Source organism: Acomys minous, assembly GCF_964271855.1.
Source record: "Acomys minous genome assembly, chromosome: 14".
Taxonomy (NCBI): domain Eukaryota; kingdom Metazoa; phylum Chordata; class Mammalia; order Rodentia; family Muridae; genus Acomys; species Acomys minous.
The window spans coordinates 21,325,911-21,345,627 of record NC_140496.1 but is presented as its reverse complement, the minus strand read 5'-3'; the positions used below and the strand labels follow the sequence as shown (position 1 = coordinate 21,345,627).

The 19,717-nt window shown below is 43.1% G+C and overlaps 1 protein-coding gene across 1 annotated transcript in view; it reads left to right on the top strand.

Annotated features, from left to right (window-relative positions):
* The window catches only part of TANGO6 (transport and golgi organization 6 homolog), a 160,965-nt gene that overhangs the window by 90,581 nt on the left and 50,667 nt on the right, over window positions 1-19,717 (top strand). The window contains exon 15 of the mRNA XM_084757334.1: window positions 3,356-3,496. Coding sequence (XP_084613460.1) covers window positions 3,356-3,496 — 141 coding nt within the window. The remainder of the gene's footprint in view (window positions 1-3,355; window positions 3,497-19,717) is intronic.

The window sequence follows — 19,717 nt, the reverse complement described above, 5'->3', positions numbered from 1 at the left end:
ATCTAGCCTCCTTGCTGATCCCTGAACCGGTCATTGTGATGGGGATGGGGCAGAGTGTTGTGATTTGCCATCGTAGGGAAGGAGTCCCAGCCAGAGGGAGGTCAAGTGGGTTGTTAGCACACTTAAATAGCACTCAGACAGAGACTGGGGAGTGGGAACCACTGATTCCCAAAGGAAACCTATCAGGAGGGAGTAGATGGTGTGCACAGCCACATGTCTGAGCTTGTCTGAAGAAGTAAATAACTATTTCTGCTAAAGACTAGAGAGAGAGCAAATAGAAATAAACAATAGCAGGAGAGACATCAGGGAAAGATAGTTTCAGAAATGCTAAATAAGACAGTTTAATACAGCAAACCCCATTTCCCCCTCTGTTCACTACAAAGTTATTACTCTACTCCTAAGGGAAACAAATCCACTGGGTTCTGAGATGCACTCCTAAGTGAGAGTGGCTGCAGTGAGCCATACTGAGCTGCGGGGCTTGCAGCTGCCACTTGCCACTTCACTTTTCTTTGAGGTTTTTCCAGAATCTACAAGCTGTTTCCTTTCTCTTTCTTAGTAAACCATTCATTTACCTTTTCCTTAAGCCACTGACATATTTCCTATGCCGGAATACTCCCTGATGTTAGCTGGAACACCCAAGGACTTCTCCATCGGTTTATATAATAGAGTGGACTACAGCTCTCTGTCACAGCCTGAAGCTCCACATGAGCCGAGAGGTTCCCGGGCTCCTTGGAATAGGGGGTAATGAAGAAGATAGAAAAGAAGGTGGAGGGCGGAGAGATAGCTCAGTGGTTCAGAGCACTGACTGCTCTTCCAGAGGACCAGGGTTCAAGTCCCAGCACCCACATGGCAGCTCACAACTGTCTGTAACTCCAGGACCTGGCACCCTCACACAGACATATGTGCAGGCAAAACACCAATGCACATAAGTAAAAAATAAATAAATTAAAAGAAAAAGAAAAGAGGGTGGGTAGACAGGGGCAGCCCTCAGCAGGTGCAGAGGGAGAACCGTGGTGTGCTATGTAAATGAGAGTATGATCAAGCCTGTACTATAGAAAATAGTATGTAAGCATTCCTGAAGATGGCCAGGTTAAACAGGAGAGGCCTAAAGGAGAAGAGTTATGGGGCCTCAAGTGTTGCTGTTTCTCCCTATCTTCTGTAAATGTCTGGATTTTATATCATGATTATTTTTAAGCCATTGTGGCTGCTGCTACCACCACCTCCTCTTCCCCTCTTCCTCCTTAGTCTCCTTTTTCTCCTCTTTTTCTTTATGGCTTTTGAAACAGTTTCACTTTGTAGCTCAGGCTGCTCTGGAATCTTCAGTATGTGAACCAGACTGGCCTCAAACCTGTGGCCCTTCTGAGTACTGTGGTTACAGGCGTAAACCACCACCATCTGCCGTTTCGAGCCCTTTTTACTCATTCACTTGTTGAATCATTAAGTAAGTAGTTATTGAACACCTACTGTGTGCTGGCCCATTTCTAGCCATTCAGGATACAGTGGGAAACAAAACAAAACCCTTCACTCTGCAGCCTGCATTCCAAGGAGAAGAGCAAACAGTCCGTAGAGGAGTTTGTCAGTTAACAGCAACACTATGTGCTGAGAAGAAAATAAAGCAGGGGAGAAGGGTCAAGTGATGGTGGAAGGAGACAGCTACTTCCTATTTTAAAACAGAGCAGGGCGTGGTGGCGCATGCCTTTAATCCCAGCACTTGGGAGGCAGAGGCAGGCGGATCACTGTGAGTTCGAGGCTAGCCTGATCTACAAAGGGAGTCCAGGACAGCCAAGGCTAACAGAGAGAGACCCTGTCTTGAAAAACAAACAAACAAACAAACAAACATCTATTTTAAAAGAGGACCTGAGCTAGGAGTTGGGGAGCAAGCCGGCAATGTTCGCAGAGGAGAAGCCCTTGCAGTAACAGAAAGTGAGGCCCAGATACAGAGCCAGAGCAGACTGCTGTACTAAAAATCAAAAATAACAACAACAATAAAACCCTAGGAGGGCAGAATTGATCAGGACATGTGAGCAAAGAGTAGTATGTTCAAAGAGGGCTCCTTGGATTATGGAGAGAGGGGTGGGAAGGGAGGGGGAGTAGGCAGTGGAGGGGGAAGAGAGAAACCATTGAGGGCTGGGCCAGAAGAATGAAGGGGCCTGATGCCTGATTGGTTTGTTTGGCTTCTCTTCGTAGCCTTGGCTGTCCTGGCTCAGGAGACCAAATTGGCCTCAAACTTGTCTGCCTCTGCCTCCCAAGTGCTGAGGTTAAAGATGTGTGCCGCCACCCCCCAGCCTGATTTGTATTTTTAAACAGTTTTCCCCGCTGCAGGGAGGAGGAAGGGTAGAAGCAGGCAGAACAACTGGAGGGTTGCTGAGTAAACGCGGACCTGGCACTGGGGACCTGAGAGGCTTAGACCTCTCAGGGAGACCTCTGAGGCTGATTTCTTCTCTGTGTGTGCTCTATGGCTGCAGGAGAAACGCACACACTTCTTTAACCTTTGCTCCCTGAGCTAGTTTGGAGACATCAGCCTTATCCTTCCTTCACCGCGTCCCTGCTGAGGTTGCTGGGCTCAGATGTGGTAGTACTCTTGTAGGGTACATACTGTGGAGGCCCTGGCATGGATGGGGGAAGGGATGCAGGAAATCAGCCTTAAGATGACATATAGTACCTTTCATGCCCAGAAGACTCTGAAAATGGGAAACCTGCTCTCACAATTTCAATTTTGTAAGAGAAATCACATAGCTAGAGCAAAGACAGGAAGCACTGCTGCATTTTAGGCTGATGTCCACAGAACATCTGGTCATCGAACCCTAGAATCTTAAAACCCAGAGACTCCCTATGGGTCTCTTGCTTCTGTGCAAATTCAAACAGTGCCGTGTAGTGACTTGGCTTTACTGCAGATATGAGAGTCCACAGATCACAGAATGTCCATGTAGGACCTTAGAGCCCTGGCTAGGATTAGCAAAGCCAGAGACCAGAGCTTCCAGTCACCACCGTCCACTTATAAGGGTCATCTATCCGAACAGAGTGTGGCCTTGGCCTGCAGAGTTATAGGTGTCTTGAGATGGCTCACAGAGTAAAGGTGTCTGCCGCCAAGCCTGGTGGCCTGAGTTCTATACCCTGGACACATGTAAGTGATAGGACAGAAATGGCTCCTACAACTTTATTCTTCTCTCTGTCTCTGTCTCTGTCTCTGTCTCTCTCTCTCTCTCTCTCTCTCTCTCTCTCTCTCTCTCTGTCTCTCTCCTGAATTAATAAATGTAAAAATAGATAAATAAATCTTTGTATTCATCCCATCACAGGATATCTAGATTTACTCGCCTTTCCATCCTAAATAATGAATTCTTTGTTTTGATCCCAGGGGTTGCCCTTCTCTCAGATGTGTACCCCGAGGAAATCTTGGTTGACCTATTGACCAAATACGACAGCGGCAAGGACAAGCATACTCCAGAGACCAGAATGAAAGTTGGAGAGGTCCTGATGCGAGTTGTCAGAGCGTTAGGTGAGTTTTCTGTTCGATTTGGCTTCCATTCCATTCCTCTGAAACAGAGCAGTGTGGTTTTAAAATCTTTGGATACTAGAAGGGGTACCCTACCCCTACAGGTGGGGAGGTCAGGGATGGTGATGAACTGTTTAGGGGTCGGGCACATATTCAGCAAGTAAACCCATGAGAAGATCGTTTCTTTTCCTATAGCTGCGTAGTTTCCTTCTCAAGAGCTGTGTTTTCCATGCACTTGGGAGGCAGAGGCAGGCAGATCTCTGAGTCCAAGGCCGGCCTGGTCTACAAAGCGAGGCCAGGACAGCCAGGGCTGTTACACAGATAAACACTATCTCGAAAAACAAAAACGAAAACCAAAACCGCTTTCCATGAAATTACTTTCAGTTTATGCATACTCAAAACAGAAGTGAACTTTGTGTTTATAGTTGTGCATATCAAATATTGCAAAGTTCAGAAAATTATGAAATCTGAGCGACTCTGATCCTCTGCTGTTACCTGTGCTGGTGTGCCAGGTGCACAGAGGAAATGACTTGGAGTTCTTTAAAGGGAAATATGGCTTATTTGCATGGCACAAGCAGTATTCTTTTTTTTTTTTTTTTTTTTTTTTTCCCCTTCCTCCTCCAGCTTTATTGGAATAGTTTAAAATTACATTTTCTATTTTCTAGGACTTCAGTTGCTTTTTCCATCTGACTTTTAAAAACTGATTACAGCAAATGAAACACAGTTGTCCAAGCAGTATTCTTATCTCGCTGGTGTTGCGGAGGTCCTTGTGAACGGCAGCATTATGAAGCTTGCCTAATGCACACCTGGTTGCATTGTGTGGACATTGCTCCTGCCCACTGTCCTCAGCATGTAGTGGTGGGGAAGGAGCTGTGACAAAGTAGTGTCACCTGCTCTTGGTCTGGATGTGGTGGCAGAGGTGGGCAGATCTCTGTAAGTTCAAGGTCAGCAAGGCCTGCGAATAAAGTTCCAGGCTAGTCAGGCCTACAAAGTGAGACCCTATCTCAAAAATCAGTGGTACTCGGGGTTCTTCCTGTTACTCAAATCAGAAACACACAGTAACCCCAGAAGCTTCCTTTGCCCTTTCTAGGCTACACCTGCACAGAGATAAGCAATCTTCTGAATTTTTAAAAATCATTTTCAATTTACATTGATTGTTCTTGAACCTCATTTTAACGGAATTAAATCCCTGTTTCTGATAAGCTGGGAGAGCCAGACAGGTATGACTTTAGGTTCATCTTGTAAACACTGTACTTCCTGTGGCTGAGCATTAACGGGCACACCAGTGTCAGGGCATCCCACTCTTAGTGATGCTGAGTTGACGTGCTTGTTATAAACCTGCTAACTGCCATGGGCTCAGTAATCACGGACAATCTTACCTGGATATGTTGGGTTTTGTTTTCTGGGTTTTGGCAGTTTTTTTTTATTACTTCTTTGGCTTTTTGAGATTATAGTTGCATCATTGTCCTCTTCCCTTCCCTCCCTCTTAACCCATATACCTTTCCTTGCTCCTGCAAAGTCATGGCCTTTTTTTTTTCATCAGTTGTTATTACAGCATATGTGTGTGTATATGTATATAGATACACACACACATATATATGTGTGTATGTATTTTTTTCCCAAATATTACCTTCTCAGTCTGTGTAATGTTATTTGTGTGTATGTTTTCAAGGTTGACCATTTGGTGTTAGAAGAGCAATAGGTACGGGGTGTAGGGGCGCAGACTTTGATCCCAGCACCTGGGAGGCAGAGGCAGGCAGATCACTGTGAGTTTGAGGCCAGCCTGGTCTACAAAACAGCCAAGGCTACACAGAGAAGCCCTGTCTTGGGGGGCAAAATCCACAAAAAAAGAAAAAGAAAGAAAAAGAAAAGCAATTGGTGTGCTTTTCACTGGGGAAGACTGTGTCTCTCACCCCCAGCATTCCTTAGTTGCCTGGCCTTGGAGGCCAGCTGGGGCTGAGGCTTCAGGCTCTTTCCCCTGTCCACTTTGTCGAGTCTGGTGCTGTGTTCAGCTCATGCTTAGGAAGTCCTGGAGTTGCAGACCATGAGCCACCTGATGTGGGTGCTGGCAGCTGAACCCAGGTCCTCTGTAAGAGTAGCATGCAGCCTTAGGCAGATGGATCTCCATGAGTTCAAGTCCAGCCTGGTCTACAGAGCAAGTTCTAGGACAGCCAAGGCTACGTAGATAAAAACCTGTATTGAAAAATCAGAACCAAAGCCGGGCGGTGGTGGTGCATGCCTTTAATCCCAGCACTTGGGAGGCAGAGGCAGGTGGATCGCTGTGAGTTCGAGGCCAGCCAGGTCTACAAAGTGAGTCCAGGACAGCCAAGGCTACACAGAGACACCCTGTCTCAAAAAACCAAAAAAAAATCAAAACCAAAAGAGAGAAGTATGCAGAATTAACTGCTGAGCCATCTCTCCAGCCTTACAGTGTCAGTTTTGAAAGCCTGTGTATTTAAAGATCTTGAATCATTGATGTTTGTATTATAGATATTTTCTTCTTCAGTTGTTAATCTTTTAGTTTTGTTTCGGAAACAAGAGTTCTGGTTTGTTGTTTTTTTAATGTTTTGTTTTGTATAGGTAAATCTTTCCCTTTATAACTTATTTCTTATATAGCTAGGTCTTCCAAACTATGACTATTTAAGCATGAGTGTGTATATCTTTATCTCTCCCTTTTGATGTAGAGAACATTGTGGTAGGATTTTGGCTTAGTCTGTCTCTTTAAAGGGACTATTCATTTTTTTTTAACCTTTAGAAATGTAATCTTAACACATTGTTAAGTTACCAATCATCCCGAATGTTTTTCCATCTGTTTCCTCTTGTGTGGTCCAATGTTGATATTGACAATAACCTGTGGGCTATTATGTACCATTGCATTAAAAAAAAAAAAGAACTAGGAAAATGTAAGATGTTAAACTGGGCGTGGTGATGCACGCCTGCAAATCCTAGCACTGGGAGGTGGAGGTGGGGGTCTGGAGATCCAGTGTGTCCTCCTCTACACAGTGAGTTGGAGGCCAGCTGGGAATTCATGAGCCCCTGCCTCAAAAATAACGACCAGCCAACCAGCCGCATTAGTTAAAGCCAGGCTGCGTGCTCGTCCCACAGGTTGCTCACAGCTGTGGAAACTCCAGGGGACATCTGTGTAGGAATGACAAGCCCCAAACTGTCTGTTCCTCAACCTAGGGAGTCTTTCCAGTGCCCCAAGTAACTGCCAACTTGTCTCACAATCTAAGTTGGATTTCTGGCTTTTAGGCTTAATTACTCATTCATAAAAACTTATTCATCCCTGGAGGCTGGAGGAATAAATGGCGTATCAGATAAAAGCACGTGCTGCTCTCCCCAGGGACCTGAGTTCGACTCCTGGCACCCATTATCAAGCGGCTGACTTAGTACCTGTAAATCCAGCTCTGGCTCCACAAGCACCTGCGCTGTGATGTGCACATACAACCACACAGCCCTCACACACATAGAAACCTAATTGTAAAAATAAACATTTTCAAAAATTGTTCCCTCATTTCTATAAAACATCTACAAGTTCTCTTACAGTTGGGGATTTATTATACAGGTAGCTTCATCTACTTCCTACCAACCAAACTAGCTGTCTTTCTCCTTTTGATGTGGGTTGTTGAGATTCAAACCGGTGGCCTCGTGCGTTCCAGGCAAGGGCCCAACCACTGAGGCTGTTGAAAGGCTAGCTCTCGGCTACCTGCCCTTAGAGCCCATGGCCGCCTCTGAAGGAGCTCTATCTATGCTTTAGCCTCTTTGTCCTCCTTCTACCTTTACGGCCACAAGTTGAACTACTAACTACTCCCTGTGTTTAGAGGACATTTCACTTCATGACCCTTGCAAACATTTTAAGGAATAGGTGGATATAAAAGTTGATTATTGTTGTTGTTGTTGTTGTTGTTGTTATTTTGTCTTTAAAATTCGTTTGGTTGAGTTTTGATGCTAGGGTTTGAACTCAGGACCTTACGCACGCACTTGACCAAGGAGTCACATTTAGCATCCTGGAGTGGTCTTTTATTTAGATGTGGCTCCTTTTAAGTCACCTGAATATACATAGACACATAAGACACATACCTACAGAGACACACAAGCACAGTCATAGACAGACAGACAGACAGACAGACAGACACACACACACACACACACACACATGTGCATGTGCACCCTGCCAAGTGTAATCCAGTCAGCATGGGTGTGGTTCAATTCCATAAGCCTTTATACTAATATAATTTAGGAACACTAATGTGGTCAAAGCTAAAGGCTGAAGCTCAGACTAATTTATTATTTTATTTTAAGATGAATAAATAGACCTTTCTCATCTCTCAACTATATAGTAACACATGGTCATTTCAGACCATCTTTTAAAAAATATTTGAAAGTATTTAAAAGAAAGCTTTCATCCATCATTTTCCTACTATCAGTAATCACCCTTGGATTACAATTTACTGATCAATGCTGAGGACTGGGCCTAGTGCTTGTGTGTGTGGGCTGTACCACTGAGCTACAGCGCCAACCTTCAGGTCAGATTTTTATTTCTCAGAATTCTATTTACATGTATATTCCTGTTTTTATCTAGCATTATTCATGAGTTCTTTTCTTTTTTAAGTTTATTTATTTATTCTGTGGGGTATCTCTCTCTATCTTTGTGTGTGTGTTTCTCTGTGTATGTGTCCATATGTGTGTATGTGTGTGTTTGTGTTTGTGTGTTTATGTGTTTCTCTGTGTGTGCATGTGTATGTGTCCATATGTGTATCTGTGTGTGTCTGTACTTGTGTAATTATGTGTGTTTCTCTGTGTGTGCATGTGTATGTGTCCGTATGTGTGTGTCTGTGTTTGTGTATTTATGTGTTTCTCTGTGTATGATGTGTATGTATCTGTATGTGTGTTTGTGTGATTATGTGTGTTTCTCTGTGTGTGTATGTGTATGTATGCATATGTGTGTTTCTCTGTGTGAACACGTGTATGTGTCTATGTATGTATATGTGGGGTTTTCTGTGTGTGTGTGTGTATGTGTGTGTGTGTGTGCGCGCGCGCGCGCGTCTGTAGGTCGGAGGACAGCGTGAGACCGTTCTCTTCCTTCAGCATGAAGCTCCCTAGTGCTTTTACCTTCTCAGTCATCACTGCAACCTGTTTTCTTTCTTTCTCCATTCCTTTCTGGCTTGCTTTCTCTCATTCTCTTTTGTTTTCTTTATAATGGGCCTTGCAGTGTTGTCAGGGCTAACCTTGAACTTTTGGACTCAAGCTCTCCCCTTCTCAGTTCAAATGTACACTACCATGCCCAGTTTGTGAGTACCTTCCTTCCCTTTTCTTTTAATTAATTAACTAACTAACTAATTAATTAATTATTTTTATGTGTGCGGGTATTTTGCCTACATATGTGTCTGTGCAGTGTGTGCATGTAGTGCCTGCAGAATTCAGAAAAGGACATCAGATGCCCTGGAACTGGGGTCACAGACAGCTGCGAGCTGCCATATGGGTGCTGGGAATTGAGCCAGGGTCCTCTGGAAGAGCAGTCAGTGCTCTTAACCACTTAGCCATCTCTCCAAGCCCCTCATGAGTACCTTTCATATTATTAAATGCCTTCCTGAAAATGCAGTGAGTAACAATTGTATTATAACCAATGACCTGAATGGTCTGTGGTTTTATTTAGTTATCTTTTAGGGAGATATTCTCTAATTAGGCTGTTCCAGTTTCTTTCTGATTATAAGGAGAATGCTGCTGGTTTTTCTGTTCACTCCCTTTGGTGAACCTTTGATTCCTTTCTCAGAAATGGCCCCTGGGGGAGAAATGATTAGGTGAGAGTACATGTGTGCTTTTAAAACTCTTCAGTTTTAGGGCAATGTTTTCCTTCCGAGATACGCACCTTAGCCAGGTAGTGGTGGTGCACGCCTTTAATCCCAGCACTTGGGAGGCAGAGGCAGGTGGATTTCTGTGAGTTCAAGGCCAGCCTAGTCTACAAAGCGAGTCCAGGACAGTCAAGGCTACACAGAGAAACCCTGTCTCAAAAAAACCAAAGAGAAAGAAAGAAATATGCATCTTGATAGCAATGAGTGAGACTGTCAGTGTCTCCCAGAGAAAAATTCTTTGATGGCTTCACATTATATTTCCAAACCCTGAGGCCAGCCTGGTCTACAAAGAGAGTCCAGAACAGCCAAGGCAATACAGAGAAACCCTGTCTCAAAAAACAAAATAAATAAATAAATAAATAAATAAATTTCCAAACCTAGCCATTTGTCTCCAACTGTGTGTGCCTTTGCTGCACAATGAACCAGGAAACATGGGATGTGTGACTCAGTGGGAGCCTCTTCCAGAGAAGCTGCAATCTGATGGCATTGCTGTAAAGCAGAAAGAACAGCACGTCTTAATTATTTTTAGAGGGAGTATGTAGTCTTATAATCAGCAAGCTTAGACAGGTTCCCGTTTGCAGTGTCAAAGGCTTCTGAAGAGGAGAGTGGAAGGCCTTGGTCACGCTGTTTCCTCTGGAGTTTGCCTGTAGGACACATCAGAATCTGGATTTGAATGAGGATGGGGCAGAGGAGTCAATCATGGATCTTTGTTGGCATATGCCACAGCAGGTGGAATTTCCAAGAATCCTGAGGCAAAACAGTGCCTTCTCTCAACATACTCTGTATTCCAGAAAAAGGGTGGGTCTGGGCTTTAGGGTGTATTTCTAACTGTTGAAACTTGCAAAACTCCCTGTCAACCCTTCTCTATGCTGCAGGCTTGGAATTTATGTTTAGGGCTAGCAATCACTTTGCCCCTCAAACTTCATTCAAGTGATGAGCAACTCAGGATCCACGTCTCCCCCCCACCCCCACCCCATCCAGCTCCAGGATAAAGCCCATAATCTGATTTTAGAAAACCTATAATCTGTCCGGAGACTAGAGTACTCAAGGCTCAGATCCTGCTCTGACAACCCATCGTCCAGCCAATTATAGAAAACAAAGGAAAATGAACATAGTCAGACTTAATATCCACATGCTCAGTTTCTGTTAATTCAACCAGCCATAAACTGAAAATATTCTTTTAAAAATTGTGTGCACTAAACATGTGTACAAATTTTTTTCTTAAAATTATCCCCCAGCAATAAAGTAGAAAAGCTATGTGTATAGCGCTTACAGTACACTAGATATTATAAGCAATCTAGAGATGACTGAAGTATCTAGGAAGCTATGCGTAGGTTTTTATGAGGGACTTTCTCTCATGCAGATTTTGAATCCGCCAGCAGATCCTGAAACCAGTCCCTCACAGATACCGAGTGACAGCTGTAATTGGATTTGTCTAACATGCTGTGATAAGTTCCAGTTGGGCTAGCCTGGTAATTAAGACGACGGTAATAACTATCCAATAGCGACATAATATTTTACAGGATAATGTGTTATAATCCATACCAGATTCAACTAAATTTGTGACCTCTTTCCAAAGTGAAAGTTATTTTGTCATTTGCTTTGCTTGCAAAGAGTAAAACTTTCTTGTTTCAAGAAATACAAAGCTGGGCATGGTAGCACACACCTTTAATCCCAGCAGTGGGAACATAAGGCAGGCAGATCTCTGACTTGGAGGTCTGCCTGGTCAATGTAACGAGTTCCAGATAGCCAGGGCTTGTCTAAAACAATAACAACAATAACAACAATAAACAAACCAAGATGGGCATAGTGACATAGCTTTAATCCCAGCACTTGAGAGGCAGAGGCAGGTGGGTGTCTGTGAGTTTGAGGCTAGCCTGGTCTACAGAGGAAGTTTCAGGCCAGATAGAGCTACAAGGGAAGACCTCATCTCAAAAAGGGGAGACCCCATCTCAAAAAGGGGAGACCCCGTCTCAAAAAAAAGAAAGAAAGAAAGAAAGAAAATAATAGATATAATTTGGCCTAGTGATATGGCCCAGTGGGAGAGTGCTTGCTTAGTTTATGGAGGTCCTGAATATTTTTCCCAGTTAAAAAAAGTGCACTCCAGCATTAATGTGTTCTGTTATTACAGGACCTGTATGACTAGTCAGAGGAAGGTGAAATAAATCACCTTTAGAAGTTTGTTGTTGTGATGGGCTAGTGAGAAGGCTCAGTGCTTGCCTCCGAGTCTCAGGATTTACATGGTAGGTGCATGACTGCCACATATGTGTGGTGGCATGCACATGTGTGCACATGCACAAGTAGATAGGTTTACATTTAAATTCTGTTAAGGAGTTGATTGTTGCTTCTGCAGTACTGTGTTTGTTGAACCCAATGCCTCTTGTCTCCTAAGCAAGTGGTCTACTGCTTAGCTGCATGCCCAGCTCCGAGGTACCTGCCTCTGCAGAGCTGATTTAAAGCTGCACTGTCATTTACACACAGAATGTCATGGGAATCTAATCCGGTAGTTTGCCCAGCTAGCTTTACATTTGTTATACTTTTTAAAAAATAAAAATAAAAACACATCTTGCTAATATAGCCTTGATTGGCCTTAACCTCATAATCTTCCTGTCTTGGCCTCCTGAATGGTAGGTTTGTAGATATTACAGTTGTACCTGGCACTGAGTTTTGTTTTTGATTTTTTTTTAAATTAATGTGGAATAAGATTAATCATGATTTTTCAAACTCTGTTTCTATTGCCTAAATTACTTTCATGATTGATTTTCTAATCCTAAGCCACTGTGTTCCTTGATTAAACCTTGCATAGTGTAGTATACTACTAGTTTGTCTGATCGTATTTTGTTACACATTTGTGCCTTTTTTTGTGAAAGGCCTATAGTGTATAGTCTCAGATATTGGGAGTGGGTGGGTATGGTTTCCTTATATCCTTGTTTTGGGTTTGTTTTAGGGCAATTCTGTCTTCAAAATGATTTACAAATTAGCCTCTGCTCTATTTTTTAAAAAAGCTTTTGAGTCCAGGACATGGTGGCACACGCCTTTAATTCTAGTACTCGGGAGGCAGAGACAGGCAGATCTATGAAGCCAGCCTGGTCTATGAGTGAGTCCAGGACAGCCAGGACTCTGTTACACAGAGAAATCCTGTCTTGAAAAACAAAAACAAACAGACAAACAAACAAAAAAGGTTTTGAATAGAATTCATTGTTTATTTCTAAATAATTTATAGAATTTACTTATGAAGGCATTCGGTAGCTCTCACTATGTGTGAGTTTTTGTTGATGATGATTTTTGTTTTTTATTGAAGCGGGATATCACTCTGAAGCACAGGCTGGTCTAAAGTTCTCCATGCAGCCCATGCTGCCTCAGCCTCTCAGTTCTGGGATCACAGGTGGGAGCCACTGTACCCAGCTGAAAGTTTTGAAATCTCTCTTGTACACATAGGACTATCAGATTTTCTTCTTCTTCTTCTTCTTCTTCTTCTTCTTCTTCTTCTTCTTCTTCTTCTTCTTCTTCTTCTTCTTCTTCTTCTTCTTCTTCTTCTGTTTTGTTTTCTGAGACAGGGTTTCTCTGTGTAGCCTTGGCTGTCCTGGACTTGCTTTGTAGGCCAGGTTAGCATTGAACTCACAGCTATCCACCTGCCTCTGCCTCCCAAGTCCTGGGATTATAGGCCACCACGCCCAGCTGAGCTAGTTTTTCAATCTCATCAATTTCTCCAGTCATTTTTTGGCTCTTGGTTTCTATCTTCTATTTCTCTTTTCTTCTATTTTAATCATCTATTATTGCAACACAAATTACCTGGAAACACGGTCAATTAAAATGACAAAATATTATGTCCCAGTTTCTGTAGAGTAGGTGTCCAGGCAAGGTTTTGCTGAGTGCCTTGCCTCTCCTAAGGCTGTGGTCAAAGAAGCTGAGCTGTAGAACTGAAGACAGAACCAGTTTCAGTTTAATTCATTTTGCTGATGACAATTTTTTTTAGTCTGTTGGACCAAAGACTTCAGCTTTGTTTTATCATCCTTTGCTTTTTTTTTTTTTTAAGATCCCTGATTGCTCAGGGATTTTTAAAAAAGATTTATTTATTTATTATGTATACAGTGCTTTGCCTTTATGTGCACCTGCACACCAAAAGCAAGCAGTAAATCTCATTATAGACGGTTGTGAGCCACTGTGTGGTTGCTGGGAGTTGAACTCAGGACCTCTAGAAGAGCAGACAGGATCTTAACCTCTGAGTCGTCTCTCCAGCCCTCATCCTTTGCTTCTTATAGTTAGTGTGTGTGGTCTATTGTATGTTTGTGTTGGGTGTCTGTATGGATGATTTTGTGTATATGATTGTGGTGTTACTGTGGGTGTACAGACACACACGTGTGCATGCTGGTATATCCACACAGCTGAAACCCTGTCAGAGACAGAGAAGCCTTGTCACAAGGGGGGAAAAAGTAACTAGCAGGTACATCCACACGTGTATGTGAAAACTAGAGGTAAACATTGGTGATTTCCTCCCTCACTTGCCACCTTTTCTTTTTTAAACAAGATCTTATGTAGCCTAGGATGGCCTTGAACTTAGTATGTAGCTCAGACTCATTATTCTTTTCAAAAAAACATTTATATTTATTTTAATTGTGTGTATATGTATGTGGGATATGTGCACATGTGAGTGCAGGTTCCCTCAAAGGCCAGAAGAAGGCATCAGTTTCCCTAAAATTACAAAAGGCTATGAGAGCACACAACGTGTGTGCTAGGAACCAGGCTCAGGTCCTCTATATGAGCAGTATATGCCCTTAATTATTGAGCCATCTCTTCAGCCCATTTATTGTTGTTGTTGTTGTTGTTGTTGTTGTTGTTGTTGTTCCAGACAGAGTTTCTCTGTGTATCCCTGGCTGCCCTGGTCTTGCTTTGTAAACCAGGATGGCCACAAACTCACCTTGATCCACCTGCTTCTGCCTCCCTAAGTGCTGGGATTAGAGGCATGCACTACTGCACCTAGCTTGTTTTATTATTTTTAATCATCAGTTTTGTCTTAATTTAGCAAATAGTGATGGGTAGCTTGGGAGTATAAGGCTAGGTGGAGAGCATGGAGCCATGCTACAGAAGATCTTGAAAGTCGAGCAAGATAATTTAGACTTGATGTGATGGGCATTTGGGAAACAATATGAGGAAAGAAATTTAGGTGTGGTTGGCAGGGGCTTGAAGAGTGTCTTTTAAAAAAAAAAGGAAAGTTAAAAAAAAAAAAAAGGAAAGTTAACCCAGAAGCAGAAAGACTGACATGGTATATACTCACTTATAATTGGGCTCTAGCCCAAAAGGCATGTCCCATGAAAGTCTTCACTTACCAGGAGATTGGGATAGATGTGAGGACATCCTACTGGGACTCTAGGTAAGAGAAATATAGGAGATGGAGAAATAGAAGGACCCAGAGGGTCCTAGAAACCTACAGGAAGAACATCGTGATGGGTGGATCGGGGCCCAGCGTGGTCTGCTCAAACTATTGTACTAACCAAGGACAATACAATAGTAAACATCCAACCCCTACTCTTATCTAGCCAATGGACAGAACGTTCTCCACAGTTATGTGGAGAGTGGGGACTGACTCTGACATGAACTCTGGTGCCCCATATTTGACCACCTCCCCTTGGTGGGGAGGTCTGGTAGCACTCAAAGAAAGAATAAGCAGGCTACCAAATGAGACTTGATAGCCTATGACCATATAGTAGGGAAATTGGTCCCCCTCGGTCATAGACCTAAGGGAGGGAAATAGGGTGAAAGCGGGAGGGAGGGAGGGAGGAACAGGAGGATACAGGTGATAGGATAACAATTTAGATGTAATCTGAATAAGTTAATTTAAAAAAAAAAGAGAGAGAGCTTGGAGGCAGATAGATAGCTGGGAGGTTGCAATGGTATTTTCTGGCACAAAGAGCACAGGATTTGACTAGAGCTATGTGTTGAAAATGATTTTTAAAAAATAGCTATGATAGTACTTCAGGGGAAGAGCTGAGAGACTGCTATCTTTTTGTCCAATATCTAGTGGATACAGAATTATCATTCCTCTAATAACTGTTGTTCTCAGAGGATGTTGAAAGACTCAAATGAGCCAAGCGTGGTGGTGCACACCTTTAATCCCAGCACTCGGGAGACAGAGGCAGAGGCAGCCTGATTTCTGTGAGTTTGAGGCCAGCCTGGTCTACAAAATGAGTCTAGAACAGCCAGGGCTACACAGAGAGATACTTTATTTCAAAATACCAAAGAAGTAAACAGAGTCTCAAGTGGAATGGTGTATATGACCCTACTGACACAGGAGTGCCATTACAGAGATGTATTTACCCTGTATTAACTCTGGTAGTGGGAATTTCAGGTACCTACGTGGACAGGACAGCCACTGGGCACAGAATAAGAATTTGATGTATGTGGACTTAGTGTTTGGTGCATTTTGCCTTTATTGGGGTGTGCATCGTGACCTCCGTGCCACGATCCCTTGAGTTTCTTTCTTGGCTCTTACCATAAAGTGGTGTCGACAAGTTACATAGCCCCTGTTCCTTGTGTGTACATTAGTGGTAATTTCAGCAACTACCTGAGTGGGCTCTTAGAAAGTTAAGCCAGATCACACATGTAAAGTGCTCAGAACCAGCGTCTTCCATGGTCAGGGTAGGTAACTGTGGCATATGGTCTTGTTTCTGTTTGAGCACCTCATCTTTCCTCATTCTCCCAGCAAGCAGCCCTCAATCACTGTGAAGTGTGTGATTAGCCTGTCCTGCCCTGGAGCACAAGCTGCACTAGGCCACGTCAGTTGCTGGGCTGCATGTTTGAACTGTGCACCTTCCCGTAACTCTTGAACTGGCCTATAGTTGGCTTTGATTGTTATTAGTTCTGGAAGGTGACAGGTTCCAAGAATGAGTGACTTCCTCAGAGCCACACTGATCAGAAACTCAGATTAGACTAGAAAGAGCCTGCCCTTGGCCTTTTAAAAAGTATAAAAATGGGCAATGATCTGTTTGGCTTAAGAGCCACAATCTGTGGAACTCTACCATTCCCACACATAAAGCCCACTTCTGATGAACCGTGACCAAAAAAAAAATAAAAAGAAAAAGAAAATGGGTTCATAAATACCATAAGAACACACACCTCGGGCTGGAGAGATGGCTCAGAGGTTAAGAGCATTCAGAGGACATAAATCATTGTTTTCTTTTTGGGGGCTGGGGTGGAAGAACAGGATCTCACTATGTAACTCCAGCTGTTCTGGAACTCAATATGTGGAAGAGGCTAGCATTGAACTCACAGAGGTCCAGATGCCTCTGCCTCCCAAAAGGCAAAGCCACAAAGCCTGACTTCTGTTAATTTTTTAGAAAGATTTATTTACTTATTTCTGTGTACAGTATTCTGCCTGCATGTATGCTGGCCCACCAGAAGAGCACTAGATCTCATTATAGATGGTTGTGAGTTACCCTGTGGTTGCTGGGAATTAAACTCAGCTCGTGCTCTTAACCTCTGCGCCATCTCTCCAGCCCTAGTTGTGTGTTCTTAGGGTATTTATGAATCTATATTTTATTGTCACCGTTCATCAGAGGTGGGGCTTTAAGAGTGGGAATGGTAGAGTTCCACAGATTGTGACTCTTAAGCCAAACATAGGTCACTGCCCACTTTTATGCTTTTTATAAATTAAGAATGAATTTCTCAGCCGGGCGGTAGTGGCGCACACCTTTAATCTCAGCACTCGGGAGGCAGAGGCAGGTGGATTGTGTGAGTTTGAGGCCAGCCTGGTCTACGAAGTGAGTCCAGGACAGCCAAAGCTACACAGAGAAACCCTGTCTCGAAAAACTTAAAAAAAAAAAAAAAAAAAAAAAAAAAAGAATGAATTTCTCAATTTTAAATAGTTGAGGAGAGAGAGAAGAATCTTTTGTGTCATCATTTTGTAATTATGTTCAGTGCAGATTGCAGTGTCCACAAATAAAGCTTCACGAAAACAGTCTCATTCATTTACATATTTTCTGTGGCTTCAAAGCTGAGTAGTAGCAACTGAAAGTGAGCAAAGTCAGAGGCATCCACAGAAAGGCTGCTGACCTTTAGGGCACCACTGCCCGAGCTCACAGTGTGCTGCTATGGCAACCCTTCGCTGTTTGCTTTCCAACAGTTACTCATCTTTCTAAGTTATTCCTGTCTTAGGTTTTAGTTTGTCTTTCCCATATAAAGCTTTATCTCCTACATTCAGGAGCGGAACCCTTACCTTTTATAATTTGATGTCTTTAAAAAGACGTTAAGTAGGAATTGCAGTTCTTTTCTAAAAATGACCAGCGACAGGAGTCACTGGCTGGAAGGTACCAGATGCCATTGGCAAGGCAAATCCTTCTTTAAAGCTAACAGCTAATTGTATTGCATGTCTCCCCACTGTGCTCTGTTATTTTTTGTTGTTGGTATTCTCATACTTTTTTCCCAGCTTACTCTCTTATTCCAATTTAGACTTGCTTCGTTGTATATGTGAGAGAATGTGGAACAGCTAGGCACTCAATTCACTCTTCTTTTTGCAAGTTTTGAAATAGACTTTTGCATTTATTTTGGCTTTTTAAATTGCAAAGGACTAAACCAGAAATCTGATTAAAAGACAGTATTTCTCTAGGAATAAAATATTACTTTTTTTTCTTGTAGTACTTTTCTTGCCTGCATAGGCAAAAGAGGGCACCAGATCCCCAAAACTGTAGTTACGGATAGTCGTGAGCCACATTGTGGTTGCTGAGAACAGAACTGGGTCCTCTGGAAGGGCAGCCAATTCTCTTAACTGCTGAATCATCTTTCCAGTCCCCATGTTAATAATTTAAGCATAAAATTATTCTTAGGCCACAGACTTCCTAATTTGTACTTGTCAGTGTGATAAATCCGGGGCCTGGGATTCAGTTGTAAAATTCTTCCAAACATGAGGATTTGAGTTTGGATCCCCAGTACTTATGTAAAAACCAGGTAAGGCCTGTATCTGTAGACCTTGCACTGGAGGGGTGTGTGCAGAGCAATAGAAGGAGACACTTGAGCCGGGCGTGGTGGTGCACACCTTTAATCCCAGCACTCGGGAGGCAGAGGCATGTAGATTGCTGTGAATTAGAGGCCAGCCTGGTCTACAGAGTGAGTCCAGGACAGCCAAGGATACACAGAGAAACCCTGACTCGAAAAACCAAAGGGGGGGAAAAAAGGAGATACTTGATATCAACTTCTAGTCTCTGCACATACACACTCAGGTGAGTGTTCCCTCGCATGCACACACATATACTTATTGAGTGTACCTGCATATGCACACTCACATGAGTGTTCCTCCACGCATATACTTGCACACCCAGGTGAGTGCACATGTACACATGCACACCCAGGGGAGTGTACCTACACATCCACATTCAGGTGAGTACACATGCACATACACACATGCACATTCAGGTGAGTGTGTCTGTGCATGCATATATGTAACACACATATGGTATTAAGAAGCTCAATAACAAATCGGGCGTGGTGGTGCACATCTTTAATCCCAGCACTAGGGAAGCAGAGGCAGGTAGATCTCTGTGAGTTCAAGGCCAGCCTGGTCTACAAAGTGAGTCCAGGATAGCCAAGGCTACACAGAGAAACCCTGTCTTGGAAGAAGAAGAAGAAGAAGAAGAAGAAGAAGGAGGAGGAGGAGGAGGAGGAGGAGGAGGAGGAGGAGGAGGAGGAGGAGGAGGAGGAAGAAGAAGAAGAAGAAGCTCATAACTCCTAGCATGCTTGAATGAGTTTGAACATTTATGTAGCAAATTAAATTCATTAAATCATCTGAATAGTTTTAATACTTTTGTAATCACAGAGTGCAAAAAATTCTTCATTTAAGTCTAGATTTTGTATCCTCTTTTATCTTTTGAAATGACTTTCTATAAGCCAGACTTTTCCTTCTTGTGATCACATTTCTGGATTTTAAATTCAACTCTTGAAGACAGTTTCTGGAGTCTGTTAGTACCTGCGGCCACTTTTTTAGGGGACCAGATCTGTTTGACTTGTCGGCACAGTGACTTTGTGCAGATTGAAGCCCATCTGGGGGTCAGTGAGCTGTCCGGATAGAATAACTAATTCGTTAATACGTAACTGCAGCATTCTGGGCCCCTCCTGTTGAAACCTACATGGCTGTAGCACGCTGGGCAAGAACCCACTGATACAAAGAATTTCCTGTCCATTGTTTGGCTCTGTCAGTGAGATATTTATCTCTGGTCCTTATTTGCTCATCACTGCTCTCTGAAGAGATGACAAGAAAACAGGTTTGTAAGTTCAAGTGTGAGTTAGGACCTCAGTCACTCGCTCAGGACCTCTTGTCTTCTTTCTGCTCTCTCCCATTAAAACTTTTCTGGCCGCTGTGGTGGCGCACACCTTTAATCCCAGC